The sequence below is a fragment of the Electrona antarctica genome, assembly GCF_951216825.1.
Source record: "Electrona antarctica genome assembly, chromosome: 2".
Classification (NCBI taxonomy): Eukaryota; Metazoa; Chordata; class Actinopteri; order Myctophiformes; family Myctophidae; genus Electrona; species Electrona antarctica.
In genome coordinates, this window is record NC_136807.1 from 8,507,034 (window position 1) to 8,522,958 (window position 15,925).

General features: G+C 43.9%; 1 protein-coding gene across 4 annotated transcripts in view; it reads right to left on the reverse strand.

Moving 5' to 3' along the window:
- The window catches only part of prkcz (protein kinase C, zeta), a 273,129-nt gene that overhangs the window by 249,506 nt on the left and 7,698 nt on the right, over positions 1-15,925 (reverse strand). For 3 of the 4 annotated variants that reach the window (XM_079523572.1, XM_079523571.1, XM_079523570.1), the window contains exons 2-4: positions 11,738-11,859; positions 6,839-6,928; positions 6,120-6,170 (exon numbers count right to left, since the gene is read on the reverse strand). In XM_079523572.1, the coding sequence (XP_079379698.1) occupies positions 6,120-6,170; positions 6,839-6,928; positions 11,738-11,859 (263 nt within the window). Of the gene's footprint in view, positions 1-1,480; positions 1,539-6,119; positions 6,171-6,838; positions 6,929-11,737; positions 11,860-15,925 lie in introns of those variants that run through there. The other variant, XM_079523573.1, reaches the window with a different exon arrangement.

The window sequence follows — 15,925 nt, forward strand, 5'->3', positions numbered from 1 at the left end:
TACTTAACCGCTGGGCCACTTAAGCACTTAACCCATTTTGACCTGAGATCAGATTCTAAAAATGTCTTCTACATCCTGACAGTTTTCTGAAAAAGCTATGTTTCTATATCTGTCCGTTCTTCGATTTTTCAAAAATAGCAGACCTACAAGCTCGTAGCGCGCCACTCGGTGGCGCGCTATGAGCTTGCAGATCTGCTATTTTTCAATAGCTAAAGCATAACATAATGCTAACACCAAAAGGGGTTCCCGCCCAGAATGCGTTAAAGAAGCGCTTCACCCATTATCAACAATGTCTTCATACAATTGGCTTGCATTCTACAGAGCCAGGCCATAATCCACTTCCTCCAAAATAATAAATAATAGCACCATTTATGCTATTAAGTGCCATAAGCAGCGAATAGGTGAGAATAGGTGTCTTTTCAAGGCAGTCTTAAAAGAGTCCAGTGTTGGAGCATGGCAAATCTCTATTGGGAGAGAGTTCCACAGGGTGGTTGGCTGCGTGCTTCTGTGTTTATTCCTACTAACAACATTGCATGTTTATAAGGCAGTGGAGCTGAGAGATTAAATTGCTATAGATACAAAATACATCATGAACTCACAGCCATTTAAACTAATATAACTGTAGCAGGCACAGCGATATGCTTACAGTCTACTACACCCACTTTGTTATGCAAACCGTAATCGGTTTATAGTGCAGCAACAACCAAGGTTACCCATAATCCTCTATAATTTGATCCAATGAACAAAACTCAAAACTTTAACAAGCTGTGTAATGTGCTTTCACAAGGACATGGGATATTAAATGAACATTGTAATCAAATGTCCACATTCAAGTGTACACAATACATACAATATCCAGTGTTAATGTATTCATTTATAACTAAGAGAGTGCACAAACACAAACCAAATGTAAAGGGTCCATTTGGTTACATTTGTACAGTATACTCTTGAGAGTTAAATGAGCGCAGAGGATTTCATTGTATAAAAGAATCGACCTGTCAGGATTTACAGTTTACAATCACAGAGCTGGCTGCTCTTCCACGCTCTCATCCTTATTAGTGCTCCTCCCCTCCCTGCATATTTTCCTCCTTCCTATCCCTCCCCTCCTCTCCTCTCTTGAGAATGTCTCCCACTCTGTAGCTTCCGGCCCGCCCCATGCACCTCCTCCTCCTCCTCCTCCTCCTCCTCCTTCTCCTCCTCCCCTCCTGCGAAAAGAGAAATGTTACTTCGGAGACCAGGCAGCAAGCTAAAGGGGCTAAAAATAGCCATTTCCCACTCCTTGTAATGCAAGGAGCAACTACTATAGCGAGCTGTATAAACGCTTCACCTCCGGCTCCGGAGAATGCTGGCGAGCATGCAGCACGCCGCTTTTTGACGAAACAGCATCACGGATGCATAGACAGAGAGACAGCGAGACAGCGAGGGAGAGAGAGTGAGTGAGATGGAGAGAGAGAGAACGTGTCTGTCCATGCCGACCTACCTGTAGACTGGCGGTCACACTCTGATAACTGTGTTCTCTTCATAAAGCAAAGGGATGGTCTCTACATCAGGGCAAGAACACCATGCATTCCCACCCCATCACACACACCTCTCTCTCTCTCTCTCACAGACACGTACAGGACCATGGCCCACACACTACTGGAGATAAACATGCTGTAGCAGCAAATACACCACTACAGAATGCGCCAAAGAGCACACGAGTACATACGAGAGAGAGAGAGAGAGAGAGAGAGAGAGAGAGAGAGAGAGAGAGAGAGAGAGAGAGAGAGAGAGAGAAGAGGGAAGGAGAGAGAGAGAGAGAGAGAGAGAGAGAGAGAGAGAGAGAGAGAGAGAGAGAGAGAGAGAGAGAGAGAGAGAGGAGGGAAGGAGAGAGAGAGAGAGAGAGAGAGAGAGAGAGAGAGAGAAAGAAGAGGGAAGGAGAGAGAGAGTGGCGTGTCTGGGAAATTAAAATTGATTCCCCCCCCCCCCCCCCCTCTTTTCCACAGTGAAGTTTTTCAACAGACGGGAGGTATCAGTGCCTCCCGTATAGACCCTCGTTTATACGTTTGACAGATTTATTTTCAAGCCACAGCGAAGATTCCTGCATCAGAGCATATAGCGAAAGAGTGAAACAGCAGCAGCAGCCACATAAATGGTAGCTCCGATGCAAGACACATGCAAATACTGTTGTGTATTTTATACTTCCAACATAGCAGTAAACAGATCGAGGGAACCGGCAATTTTGTCTAAAGTAGACATCAGCTCAGGGAAGCTGCCTAATGGAAGACTTAATGTTGACATTTTGCTGGATTAAACCCTGACAGCAATAGCTCCCATTTATAGAGTCTCATGTACATGCAATGATCTACACACCTTTACAACTCATGGTCACCCTGCGACGCGTTGTGAGCTTGTAAATAAGTATAAATCAGGCTTGAGATTGGGAGCTGCAAAACAATTGGTGTATGTGTCGTGTCCAATAGGTTATTCTGGAGGGATTCTGAGGGACGTTTGGTAGAATGAGGATAGATTGGCTAATGCCGGCCAGCTGCGTGTTACGGTGTCAGCAAGCTGTTCCAGGAGGTCTGGTGTAAGCGAATGCAACTGAGATCTTAGTTAATGAAAATAGATAAAATAGATAAAATATATTTTATAAAATATCACATTTACTGTACATCATTATTGAACAACATCTCAAAGGAGCCAAAATTCCCAGGGGAAATTAAATAATCTAGTCAATGGCTACACATCCCTTAACCATCGATGGTCATGGAGAAAAAATCTATTGCAAATCATCGATGTTCTCCATCATCACACACAAATAACATCCCCTGAGCGTAAACCTTAAACCAAACCATCTTAATTAGGAACAAACCTAGATCATGTTGGAAGAGCGGTATCAAATTTGGGCCATCCACCGGCCTTTTGCAATTACATTATAGACATAGGTATCATAGCAAAGTGTTACAGAGGAGGAACCTTACAGCGAAACAGACACGGAGGACTGAAGCATGTTAACCATGGACCATTTTCAAACAGTGGACATTTTGCTGTCATTCTCTCAGAGGAGAAGAATCCTGGGGTATGACATTATGGGCAGTATTATGCATGTCTTAAGTACCAGGTCTTATTACTTAACTTAAGACCTGGAGGCGTGATCAATGCCATTTGGCTATTCTGAGTGGCCAAACAGCATTGACCACGCCTCCAGGTCTTAAGTTAAGTAATAAGACCTGGTACTTAAGACACGCATAATACTGCCCTATGTTTGGTCCGACATACTAACAGTCCTACAGTCATGAGTCCAACACTCTAAATGGAAAATGGTGCATTTATATAGCGCCTTTAACCAAGGCACTTTACATAGATTGTGATTATATTGGTGATATACCCAAAACCCAACCCTAAACCTAACCTCACAGGAAGCCACGGGTTAGTTTTAACCCGCCACAGGTTAGTTTTAACCTGCTGCACATGTTGGGAGCCACGGGTTAGTTTTAACCCACAGCACGGGTTAGTTGTAACTGGCAGTGCATGTCGGGAGCCGACGGTGTCGAACTAATGCCTGTCGGACTGTTAGTCTAACTAACGTATAGCACCCATGACATAACCGCAAAATGGCTGCCATGTCTGTCAATATGGTCAATTACACTATCGACAGGCACAAGTGGCTGCAATGTTGTCTTGTTTACACTCTGTCGTTCTAATAGCTTTTCCCCACCGAGCCACAGTGATACCCCCTCTGAGGGGTGGCAGAGGGACAGTGATACCCCCTCTGAGGGGTGGCAGAGGGACAGTGATACCCCCTCTGAGGGGTGGCAGAGGGAGCCACAGTGATACCCCCTCTGAGGGGTGGCAGAGGGACAGTGATACCCCCTCTGAGGGGTGGCAGAGGGAGCCACAGTGATACCCCCTCTGAGGGGTGGCAGAGGGACAGTGATACCCCCTCTGAGGGGTGGCAGAGGGACAGTGATACCCCCTCTGAGGGGTGGCAGAGGGACAGTGATACCCCCTCTGAGGGGTGGCAGAGGGACAGTGATACCCCCTCTGAGGGGTGGCAGAGGGAATCCACAGTGATACCCCCTCTGAGGGGTGGCAGAGGGACAGTGATACCCCCTCTGAGGGGTGGGAGAGGGACAGTGATACCCCCTCTGAGGGGTGGCAGAGGGACAGTGATACCCCCTCTGAGGGGTGGCAGAGGGACAGTGATGGCCCCTCTGAGGGGTGGCAGAGGGACAGTGATACCCACTCTGAGGGGTGGCAGAGGGACAGTGATGGCCCCTCTGAGGGGTGGCACAGGGACAGTGATACCCCCTCTGAGGGGTGGCAGAGGGACAGTGATACCCCCTCTGAGGGGTGGCAGAGGGACAGTGATACCCCCTCTGAGGGGTGGCAGAGGGACAGTGATACCCCCTCTGAGGGGTGGCAGAGGGACAGTGATACCCACTCTGAGGGGTGGCAGAGGGACAGTGATACCCCTCTGAGGGGTGGCAGAGGGACAGTGATAGCCCTCTGAGGGGTGGCAGAGGGACAGTGATACCCCCTCTGAGGGGTGGCAGAGGGACAGTGATAGCCCTCTGAGGGGTGGCAGAGGGAATCCCATCAGCACACACTGTATTCGACCCCATTCTGAGTATTCATACAAGCCAATGTGCTAATAACCACTTATAGTAAACCCTACGTTATGTCTCTGTTGAACAATGATGTTGTGCAAGCTCACACGTATAGATCGCTAAAGGTATTTGAAGAGCATCCAGCCAAAGAGCGAGCACGCACGCACGCACACACGCACGCACGCACACACGCACACGCACACACACACACACTTAGAGGGGGACAATTGAAGTCAGTCAAAGTTAATTAACACTCCCATCGCCCAGGACGAAGTACTTTGGAAGTACTGTGGAGCCTACAGCGCCTTGGATACGCACCATTTACCATATTTACCATTCTCTATTTTGTTAAGGTGGACTATGGTAGCTTTTGAAATACATAGGCCTAAATAGAAACAAAGACAATATGCATACATAGCTCCTCAGCTTTGAGAGCTATGACCCGACATGTGGGGGGTGTAGGGCGGAGAAAAGGCCTTTTCAGACGGGGAGCGTGTGACGCAGATGTTGTCACCTGGATCAACGCACTTTTCTAGTGCGTTGCTAAAATATAATACATGCAATCCCTTTATTGAACCATCTATCTATAAATGCAACACGTCTCTGTACGTCTGTCTGTCTGTCTGTCTGTCTGTCTGTCTGTCTGTCTGTCTGTCTGTCTGTCTGTCTGTACGTGTATACGGCTGTAATGCACCTAACTCAAGAACCGTTCGCCCCAGCGACTTCAGATTCGACACACGCGTTCCACACCCCCGCAGAGAGTGCAGTGCCCGGTGTCGAGTCGGTCGGACCCACGGTTGTCCAGAAGCGCCACAAAAGGTCTCTGCCCGGGATCTGGATATAGGGCCCCTGCCCAGGCTCCATATATGAAGCTGGCCTGTTCTGACATCACAACACAACACCCCATATTTGGGCATGCCTAACACAGAACTCCATATATAAGAATAAAGGGACACAGAGAGACAGATACAGAAATCTCCATTATATGGGCATAAACGGGACACAGACAGATGGGTGCAACGGGTACTCTGACACGGGTACTGAATAGCCGAGTTGGGCATGGATCTCCAGCTTCCATCGTTACCGACTCGGTGCTCTACAGCCGTAGCCTGGCTAATAAGCCAGACTCAAATCACACTGTTGTGTGGTATTTGAGTCTGGAGATGCTGTGTATGGATCTTGTTTCCCGGGGGGCGGGTTCAAACATTTTCTCTTTGACGCAATTGGTCAGAGCTACTGTCAGACAACGGTCTCAAGCATTGAACGTTACTGTACCAAAGCCCGCCCATATTGCATACCGTGTCCTGTTTGGCCACACCAGTTCTCTGGTGTAGGAAATGGGCGTATAATTGAGCCTCTCCAGACCGTAATCCGCTGGCAGGCAATTTGTTTTTTGCCAACGGCTGATTCGGTCTGGCTTATTAGCCAGGCTACTACAGCCGGGCACCGGTCTAGAGTATCTAAACAGAACAGACACGCCTTCGTACAGATAAAGAGAATACAGCTGGGGTACTCAGCACTACTCACTGTCCTCTCCTGGGCAAGGCATGCCAGGCTTCTCTGGGATGCTGGGGAACACTGTGGAGACAGCAAGGGAAGAACGGCGGCAGTATGAGTCATAACATGAGTCATAACAAGAAAAGGACCAGTGTTGATTCTGTCGACGAAAAACTACTGTATGATGAAAATTGTTCGTCGACTACCATTTTTCACTGGGGGAAAACCGAATAAATAAAAACTAAGCTATGACGACGAAAGCTATGACTAGATATGTTGACAATTTCGTCAACGAATAAAAACTAGACAAAAATGTTATGGAGGGACTATAGTGAACAAGACAACTAAAAGAGAAGTCATTTTATGTTTGTTTGCACTCTGAAAATAGCCGATCTACAAGCTCACAACGTGTCGCGACGTGTTGTGAGCTTGTAGATCTGCTAATTTTGGTCTGCAACCAAGTGTCAAATCAGGCATTACGACGCCATCAAGGCCTGCCAAAACACATTTTGGTCGACAAAATCAAGTGTAGATTTAGTCGACTTATCCTTAGCCTTATCCTTAACCTTATGACATTAAATCAACTAAAACTAGACTAACACTAAAGCATTTCAGATGACTAAAAAAACATGCATCTTTGCATCTTCATGACGCTGGCTTCCATTGACAATGAATGGTAGACTGTATCTTCGCGTCTGTCCGTGTGAACTCAGCATGACAGCATGTGAAGAGGGGTGGATGGCACTCACCATGGAGCTGCAGGCCAGTTCTCCTGGTGCGGCTGTAGATGCGAAAAGCCTCCTCCAGCTCCATCTGAGAGGAGATGGTGCATGGGTCCCCTGGAGACACACACACACACACACACACACACACACACACACACACACACACACACACACACACACACACACACACACACACACACACACACACACACACACACACACACACACACACACACACACACACACACACACACACACACACACACACACACACACACACACACACACACACACACACACAGCGTTTACAGGGATCCTATAAATATTCCACTTACAATCATGCATCAATCAATAATCCTAACTGGTTCGGTCCCAGATTTCCAGGGGTGGTTTTGATGATCAGATCAACAGGAACATACAGTACTAGCATATAAACACTAACATATACCCATCAGCCATCATTTCTCTCTGGTAGGAATTGCATTATTCTGTTCATCTTTGCATGTTTTGTTAACTGTGTCAAATTAATACAGGGGTAGGCAACCTTAGGCACGGGTGCCAACATTGGCACAGGGGAGGGTGATCACTGGCACACTGGCAAGTGTGCCAGTGTGAGAGAGAGAAGGTTTTTCTTTTCAAATTAAATATTCCAAAAAAGTGTAGTCAGTTAAATTAAGTCCATTCGCATCTATACAAATTACATGATAATTTACATCCTGCACATAATTGTACATTCATTCAAACTTCTAACTCAGGGGTTCTCAACCTTTTTGGCCGGGGACCCCCGGAAATGCTTTGGCAATGTCTCGGGACCCCCGCCCCGCCCCCTCCCGACCCCCAATATAAATTGACTGCTACAATAACCTTAAACCATTTTGGGCGGGAACCCCTTTTGGTGTTTTAAGCATTGTTATAATTTAGCTATTGAAAAATAGCAGATCTACAAGCTCATAGCGCGCCACCGAGTGGCGCGCTACGAGCTTGTAGGTCTGCTATTTTTGAAAAATCGTGAAAATAAAATTTAATTCTTTTTTTTTTTTTTTTTTTTAAATAATTTGGGGACCCCCTAAAATAATTTGGTGACCCCCCCGAGGGGTCGCGACCCACGGGTTGAGAACCCCTGTTCTAACTCATGACTGGGGAGGGATTAGGTGGGTTATTGCTCTGAGTTTAATGATCATTACATCCTGAAAATATTTCTAAGCTTGTTATATGTATCCTATATGGACAGTCATAATTATATGGCACACTGACTATCACACAAATGAAAACATGGCACTTTTGCAGACCCCTGAATTAATATACAGTACATATACAGTATCATAAACTATTTGTTCCCGTCAATAATATACTGTGAAAATGAGTGGATATGCCAGCCAAACTATTTCACTAAAATGAGTGGATATGCCAGCCAAACTATTTCACTAAAATGAGTGGATATGCCAGCCAAACTATTTCACTAAAATGAGTGGATATGCCAGCCAAACTATTTCACTAAAATGAGTGGATATGCCAGCCAAACTATTTCATTAAAATGAGTGGATATGCCAGCCAAACTATTTCACTAAAATGAGTGGATATGCCAGCCAAACTATTTCACTAAAATGAGTGGATATGCCAGCCAAACTATTTCACTAAAATGAGTGGATATGCCAGCCAAACTATTACACTAAAATGAGTGGATATGCCAGCCAAACTATTTCACTAAAATGAGTGGATATGCCAGCCAAACTATTTCACTAAAATGAGTGGATATGCCAGCCAAACTATTTCACTAAAATGAGTGGATATGCCAGCCAAACTATTACACTAAAATGAGTGGATGTGCCAGCCAAACTATTTCACTAAAATGAGTGGATATGCCAGCCAAACTATTTCACTAAAATGAGTGGATATGCCAGCCAAACTATTTCACTAAAATGAGTGGATATGCCAGCCAAACTATTTCACTAAAATGAGTGGATATGCCAGCCAAACTATTTCACTAAAATGAGTGGATATGCCAGCCAAACTATTTCACTAAAATGAGTGGATATGCCAGCCAAACTATTTCACTAAAATGAGTGGATATGCCAGCCAAACTATTTCACTAAAATGAGTGGATATGCCAGCCAAACTATTTCACTAAAATGAGTGGATATGCCAGCCAAACTATTTCACTAAAATGAGTGGATATGCCAGCCAAACTATTTCACTAAAATGAGTGGATATGCCAGCCAAACTATTTCACTAATTCCATTCCTATGTTACAGCATGCACACAAGCGTCTCATGCCTATGCAATCACACCTGCTGGCTGGTTATGGACAACAATTTGAGCTTTCCAGATGCGCATTACACACGCACTACAATACACACACACACACACAAGCACGCACGCAAATATCATGCACTTGGTCTAACCCAGGGATTCTCAACGTTTTGGGCCGGGGACCCCCTGAAATGCTTTGGCAATGTCTCGGGACCCCCGCCCCGCCCCCTCCCGACCCCCAATATAAATTGACTGCTACAATAACCTTAATAATAGAGACAATACACCATAAATAAATACTGAAACCAGATATAATCATTAGGGAAGGTGTATGCATGTACTATGTGTACTATATGTAAACTCTTCATTTCCATTTTCCAGCCATTCAGTTGCAAAAAAATAAATAAAAATAAAATATTTTGAAATAATTTGGGGACCCCCTGGTCCCTGGTCTAACCCATGGTTATAGAGGGGAATATGCAACCTGCCTATCAGTATCAGCCCTATAATCTGAATCTATAAACCATCTGCTGATCTTCAACACCTCCAGTACATAAACAAATCAGTTGTTTACTTTAATTGGATCACTCACCATGCCGACATAACAAACATAGTCTACAACATTTTGTGATGGAGCTCTTGTGGATCCCGAATAGATTTTGAGGCCACAGTGCACAGCATCCTCTGGGAGTGCCTCTCCATTAACATTTCGTGAATTAGCTTTGTGTGTGTGGCATTCGGAATTAATTAGCTAGAAAAAACCCCAGAAGAAACGCAGATAGCAGAGGGCCCGAGGCCACGATGTTGACCCATCTAGAAAATAAATAGGTGGAACTACTTTGTGCATTTCAAATGGTATATTCTATACTTTGGGGCAGGTAAAAGCAGACACTTTTATTTAGTGTCCATGTAAACAGTTTTCTGTTTGTATGTTTTGTTTTTGTCTTGTTTTTGTTTTGTTATGCTTGTTTTGTTTTTTTTGTTGTATTTTCATCCTTTTATAGCTATTTTGAATATTAAAAGGGCTGGCATTATAAGCTGAGGCTTCTGTGCCAAACACTCCCTTTTGGTCAACAAAAAAACCCTGAATACATTGTATAAGGTGTGTTTATTTTAAATGACCAATAAACTTGAACTTGAACTAAACAGTTAAGAACCTCTGATCTGGCCATGTAAACCCAGTCACTGTCTTACTGTACTTGCAAGGAGTGTGTCTTTAACTCCAATCTTTAAACATTAACCCACTGTGTGTCTGACCATATAGCCCTGGCTTTAACCATACATGAACACTACTAGCTGACTCTAATCTAAAGCTAATCCTAAAATACTCCTGACAAAATGTCCTCTCCAGAGCAGAGGAACAAAGTTCACTCGTCATTATATCCATCCTTGTGTCCAGAAACATAGATGTTTCCATCCATTCTAAGCCATATACAGTTGGGTGCCACCGATATTGTCCCTTATTATTTGACCCATTTAGGCCTGACCTTAAAATTTTAAAAAATCCTGAAATAAATATTTCCACGATTCTTCAAAAATAGCAGACCTACAAGCTCGTAGCGCGCCACTCGGTGGCGCGCTATGAGCTTGTAGATCTGCTATTTTTCAATAGCTAAATTATAACATAATGTTTAAAACACCAAAAGGGGTTCCCGCCCAAAATGGGTTAACTGTCCTTTTGCGCAGATCACGCAAACCTCAGCAAAAAGAAAAGGACAATATCGATGGCCTCCAACTGTATATAGCTATTAGCCCAAACACAACTTTAGACTGGGCCTTTTTCCTCATTTCACCAGAACAAACCTTTAGTAAATGTGTACCGTCGTAAATGTATTTGTCTCATTAGAATACACAAAAGCCCCACAAATCCTTTTGTAAATCTAACATTTGGAGTTAAATCCAAGGAGTAAAAGCTGAGTGAGAGCAGTGTGGCCTCGTAAAGGCAGAAAAATAAAAGATTTGCCTCAGGCAAATCACCTTTCCACCTGTACACCCCATAGATTTAAAACCACAGGCATGGCATAAGTGACCGGGCAGACCACGCTTATGTAATACTTGTCTCTCTTTTTAACCATTAAAGTCCTAGGTTATACTTTATCACATGGTGTGGCGCAATGAAAATAGCTGATCTACAAACTCTACAAAGCATTCAAAATGTATTGAGCTTGTAGATTTTCGCTCATTTTGAAAAGTGCCCAAAACAGGGACAACAGGTTCAAAGTAATCTCTCTCTCTCTTTTTTTAACCGAATCCCACATTAATACACACAAAATATGACTGACATCTAGCCCAGTGGTGCCCAAACTTTTTAGCCCGTGACCCAAAAGAGAGATTAGATTTTTGCCCGGGACCCAAACTAGTGAAAATAGACAATCTACAAGCTCACAACACGGCGCGAAGCGACACGTTGTGAGCTTGTAGATTGGCTATTTTCAGTCATTGTTAAACATTTATTTTCTAATTAATGGAATTTCTTAGATTTTTCTTTGATTTCCTCATGATTTATTTTTTCTTTGCTTTTTTGGGAATATCTTTTGACAATGTTTTGAAATAATAATTAAAACCAAAATGTAGGAAACAAAAATAAAATAAAGGGACCCATAAAAATGTGTCCGCGACCCACAAATGGGTCCCGAACCAGTGTTTGGAAACCACTGATCTAGCCACACCCACCTTCATCATCGATCCACTTGAGTGTGATTGGCTGCTGCCGAGCAACGCTGCACATCTCCCTCACCGCCTCGCACAGTCCCATGAAGGTTACCGTGGCAGCCAGGTCTGTGATCAACATGTCCCTGAAGAAAAGGACACAGGTCTGTGATCAACATGTCCCTGAAGAAAAGGACACCAGTCATAACACAGCTTTGATACAATAAATCATGGCCAATGTTAATGGAGATTAGCTGAAAAATTGGTCCATTTCACTGCATCGTTTTGTTTGAAACAGAGACACAGAGGAGAGAGAGAGCTCAAAAGTATTATTGTTTCATGTACATTCCCCCATGAATGATAATTTTATCTTCAGGTTCAAATTAAGAGTACAGAGCTGATGAGCAACACTGCTTCAAGTTTTTACGTACTGTACAGTATAGTACCTTGATGAAGGTAACATTCATTTTGTACACAAATTTCTCTTGAATCTATCGATTTCATCATCATCTGTAACATAGTTATTTAAATTCTTCTCTTGTCCTGGTTTCTCTCCTTATATTTTCAACAATTACACCCTTGGGATTATATTTTAATAAAAGGAAGACGAAATAGGTGCAGGGTTAAATTACACATTGTCACCAAATCTCTCTTATAATCAAACGCATACTTAGTTGTTTACTTAGTATACAAAAAATGTTTTGCAGCCAGTGTGTTGAATTCAAACATATGGTGCCATTTCTTTTCTTTTTAAACGTTTTTTTGTAATTTTTCTTATTCTTTTTTCTTTTTAGGTTTTTCTGAGCACAATTGCACCCACAATACCTGAACTCAATTCAGTAGATTTTCTGTGGTCTGGGGTTTTCTGGCTCAAACAAGTGCTCTGATTTGCCTGTGGACTGTGATGTAATAACAGTCCACAAATCCCATAAAATGACATAACAATTTGCCAGCAGATTTCGGACTGTCGGACACTGACATTATGTGATTGTCTTACAATCATGATTGTCACATATTTCAGCAGGGCACCAATTTCACCGTAACACCACCACCACGAGTGACCAAGTGTGAGTGCAGGTCAGGAGCGAGCGAGTTGCCGAAATTGGGGTTATTGGAATTTTGGCTTTAGACCAATCTATGTCCCTGGAGGGAGAGCTCTTTAGCAAGGTCAACAATGCGAAAACATTTCTCTCCACTCTGTCTGATAGAAAGTGTCACAGCGTAACCACGGCAACTCGTTAGTTACTACTGTAGAGGCCATACTGAATGTTGCATAGACAGGGCATGTCTGACAGCTTTAGACAGCTTTATCCTACATATAGTGTGTATTGTAATTGTTGCAGTTTTCAGATGAAGGAACAAATGGAGGCAGGAGTTCATTCCTAATTCTAATTCCAATTCCATTCAAGCGGCTTAACGTTCTCAGTCTGCGTATATATTATGTTATGTGGAAAGGGCTGAAAAAGACCCACTCGAGTCAAGACGCTAATTAGCAGCTAGAAGCGTATTTACCTCATGGAATGAAAGCATGAAAGGGTCGGGCTGGACACACAGGGTAGTTAATTACAAATTGATTACTGAACCAGCTTACGATTCGCTGGGCATTTGTGACGAGACCGTTAATTGTCATGCAGCGTCTCGCTTCACTTTCTGAGTTGCTGTGCTATGGCTGCAGACAGACAGGATTGTGCCTTGTTTGTGGGGTTGTGAGCAATGCCAAGTCTCAGCCTTTGACTGGTACAGCAGCCAACTGGCCTCTCAGTGTGCATGGCTCTCTTTGTTGGTGTAAGATGGCGGCGGTGCAAGAGGAAAACATATACTGTATAACTATAAGCTGAGATTAAAATAGAATAGGGTGCATTTTGCATCCCAAACCGCAGTTTATACTGTAGTTAAGGGACGCAATAAAACAACGACCTCTGCATCCACAGGATGCACTTACTACTGTACTACTGTACTGTTTTTTATTCTAGTTTATTTTGCTAGCTTTAGTTATAATAATCATTTCTTCTTCTGTTTTCTACATGAATATAACCACATTATAACCATATAAAATGAAATGGGAGTTAAATGCTGCAATTTGTAAAAGATGGCAAAATATGACTCCTAACGTCGTTGAAGTGGGACTCATAAAATGTCCCTGGGACTCATCTAAAAGACCATCCCTGCATCCTGGGACTCATTACATTGAAAACCTATTTACATCACTTTACAAGTAAATAATACATGTTGTTTGAGTTTGAACAGAGTACGAACCATTAAGTAAACATCTGGATTAGATCTCAATTACACATGTCTTGGTCTTCCAAGACATGCATACAGTACATTTTAAATAGTTGATTATCATACCCAGACCTTGATTTGATATGATTTTCATGTCATGGACCCCAATCTACACTGTAAAACCTTCAGTGCATCACATGGACATTTTAGAAAAGAAAGAAAACTAGAAAAAGTGCCCTTCTGGGCACAGGTCTCCACCAGGAGGATAGGACTGTGTGAGATGTTTGGCAAAATGTTTAGGAGTAATATAAACATGTTTGCCTTTGATGGCAATTGGATGATTTGAGGCATTTTGTTCCAAAAATGTGTTTTGCAAAAATCTACCTGTTGGTGGCGCTATAACAGGCCAATGTGAAAAGGGTGGGATATATTCCTCAGCCTAGTAAGAACATGTGTGAAAGATTTCACGTAAATTGCATGCTGCGTTCATGATTTGAGGCTTTTGTTCAAAACGGGGCAATCTTGCAAACTGTGAAAGCCAATTATAGCCAATTAGGATGGAATATGAAATATCGGACAGATCCGACTTGAGCACATGACCATAGAGATACTGTGTAACGATTTGTGAGATTTTTGGACAGAATTTGGAGGAGTAATATCAAAAAATGTGTTTTACAAAGTCGGCCTCCTGGTGGCGCTATAAAAGGCAGATGCGGAAAATGCAGGTCAAAGGTTTGTCCTTGGCCTCTAGGGAGTGTGCATGCAACGTTTCACGCAGATCGGTGCAGTTGTAGGTAAAGAATGTGAAAAGCTGCCTCATGGTGGCGCTATAACAGGCCGTTCTGGAAAATGCGGGGCAGAGGTTCATCGTTGGCATCCAGGGAGTGTGTGTGCAAAGTTTGGCATCGACCGAGTTAACGGTGCCGGAGATTAGCTGGTAACGGACGGACGGAAGGACGGACGGACGGACGGACGGACGGACACACACACACACACACACACACACACACACACACACACACACGGACGGAGTGCAAAACATACTCTCTCCCCATGCCTTCGGCCTGGTGGAGACAATCACACCTGTGTGAAGTAAGTGGTGCAACTCCGTGTGGGGGGGATGGGGGGAGGGAGTTCCAGACCCACAGGAACGCACCCAGGGTGCCGGCCCGATTCCGGCGAGCCGGCCCGTGTCCGAAACGGTTGAGAAATGACAAAGTTACCGTGTGGGGGTCCCTCTACTGTACCCTCTACTGTACTGTCACTGTACTATACTGGCACACCCAAAATCACCATATATACAGTTAATATGTGCGTGTGTGTTTGTGTGTGTGTTAGGTTGCACACAGGTGGTGAAAAACAACCATGCTGTTTTCGTGCTCATACAGCCAGGCAGGCAGGCACCCACACACATACTCACTTAAGGAAGTGGTTTGCACTACTTAAAAAGGGGAAAAGAAGACCTAGAAACAAGAACAGGCTAAACTCAACGCCAAGGTGAGCCAGTTCAAGTTTTTCTTTATTCAAAATACGCTACTGTGGTGTGCCCTGCCCTCAAAACAAGAGTTGTTTCATTGCTTAGAAACAGTTTGTGAAAAAGCTTGAAATGTCACGTATACATCTACAAAGTATAGCCATAATGTTTTAACCTGTGCCGAAATGTCTGAACTTGATGTGCATGTACACAACAGTGGAGAACCTAAATGGGCCGTGTTGCTGGTGTTTGACAGGCTCTTGGTGTTTGTTGGACTGTGGCTTCTGGAAGGAAGAGGATCAGGGGCAGCTTGCTTCCCAGCAGGCAGGCATCCACTCCTCCTCACTGGGGCACATCCTCTGCCAAAATGGCACACAGTCAGCCCACTGCCACTCCCTTGACACACCGACACATGGGCCTGACACTGGATGAATTCACACACACACACACACACACACATTCTACTACACTAATGCATGAGTGCGTGTGCACTGTATGCGTTCCGGAATGCACAG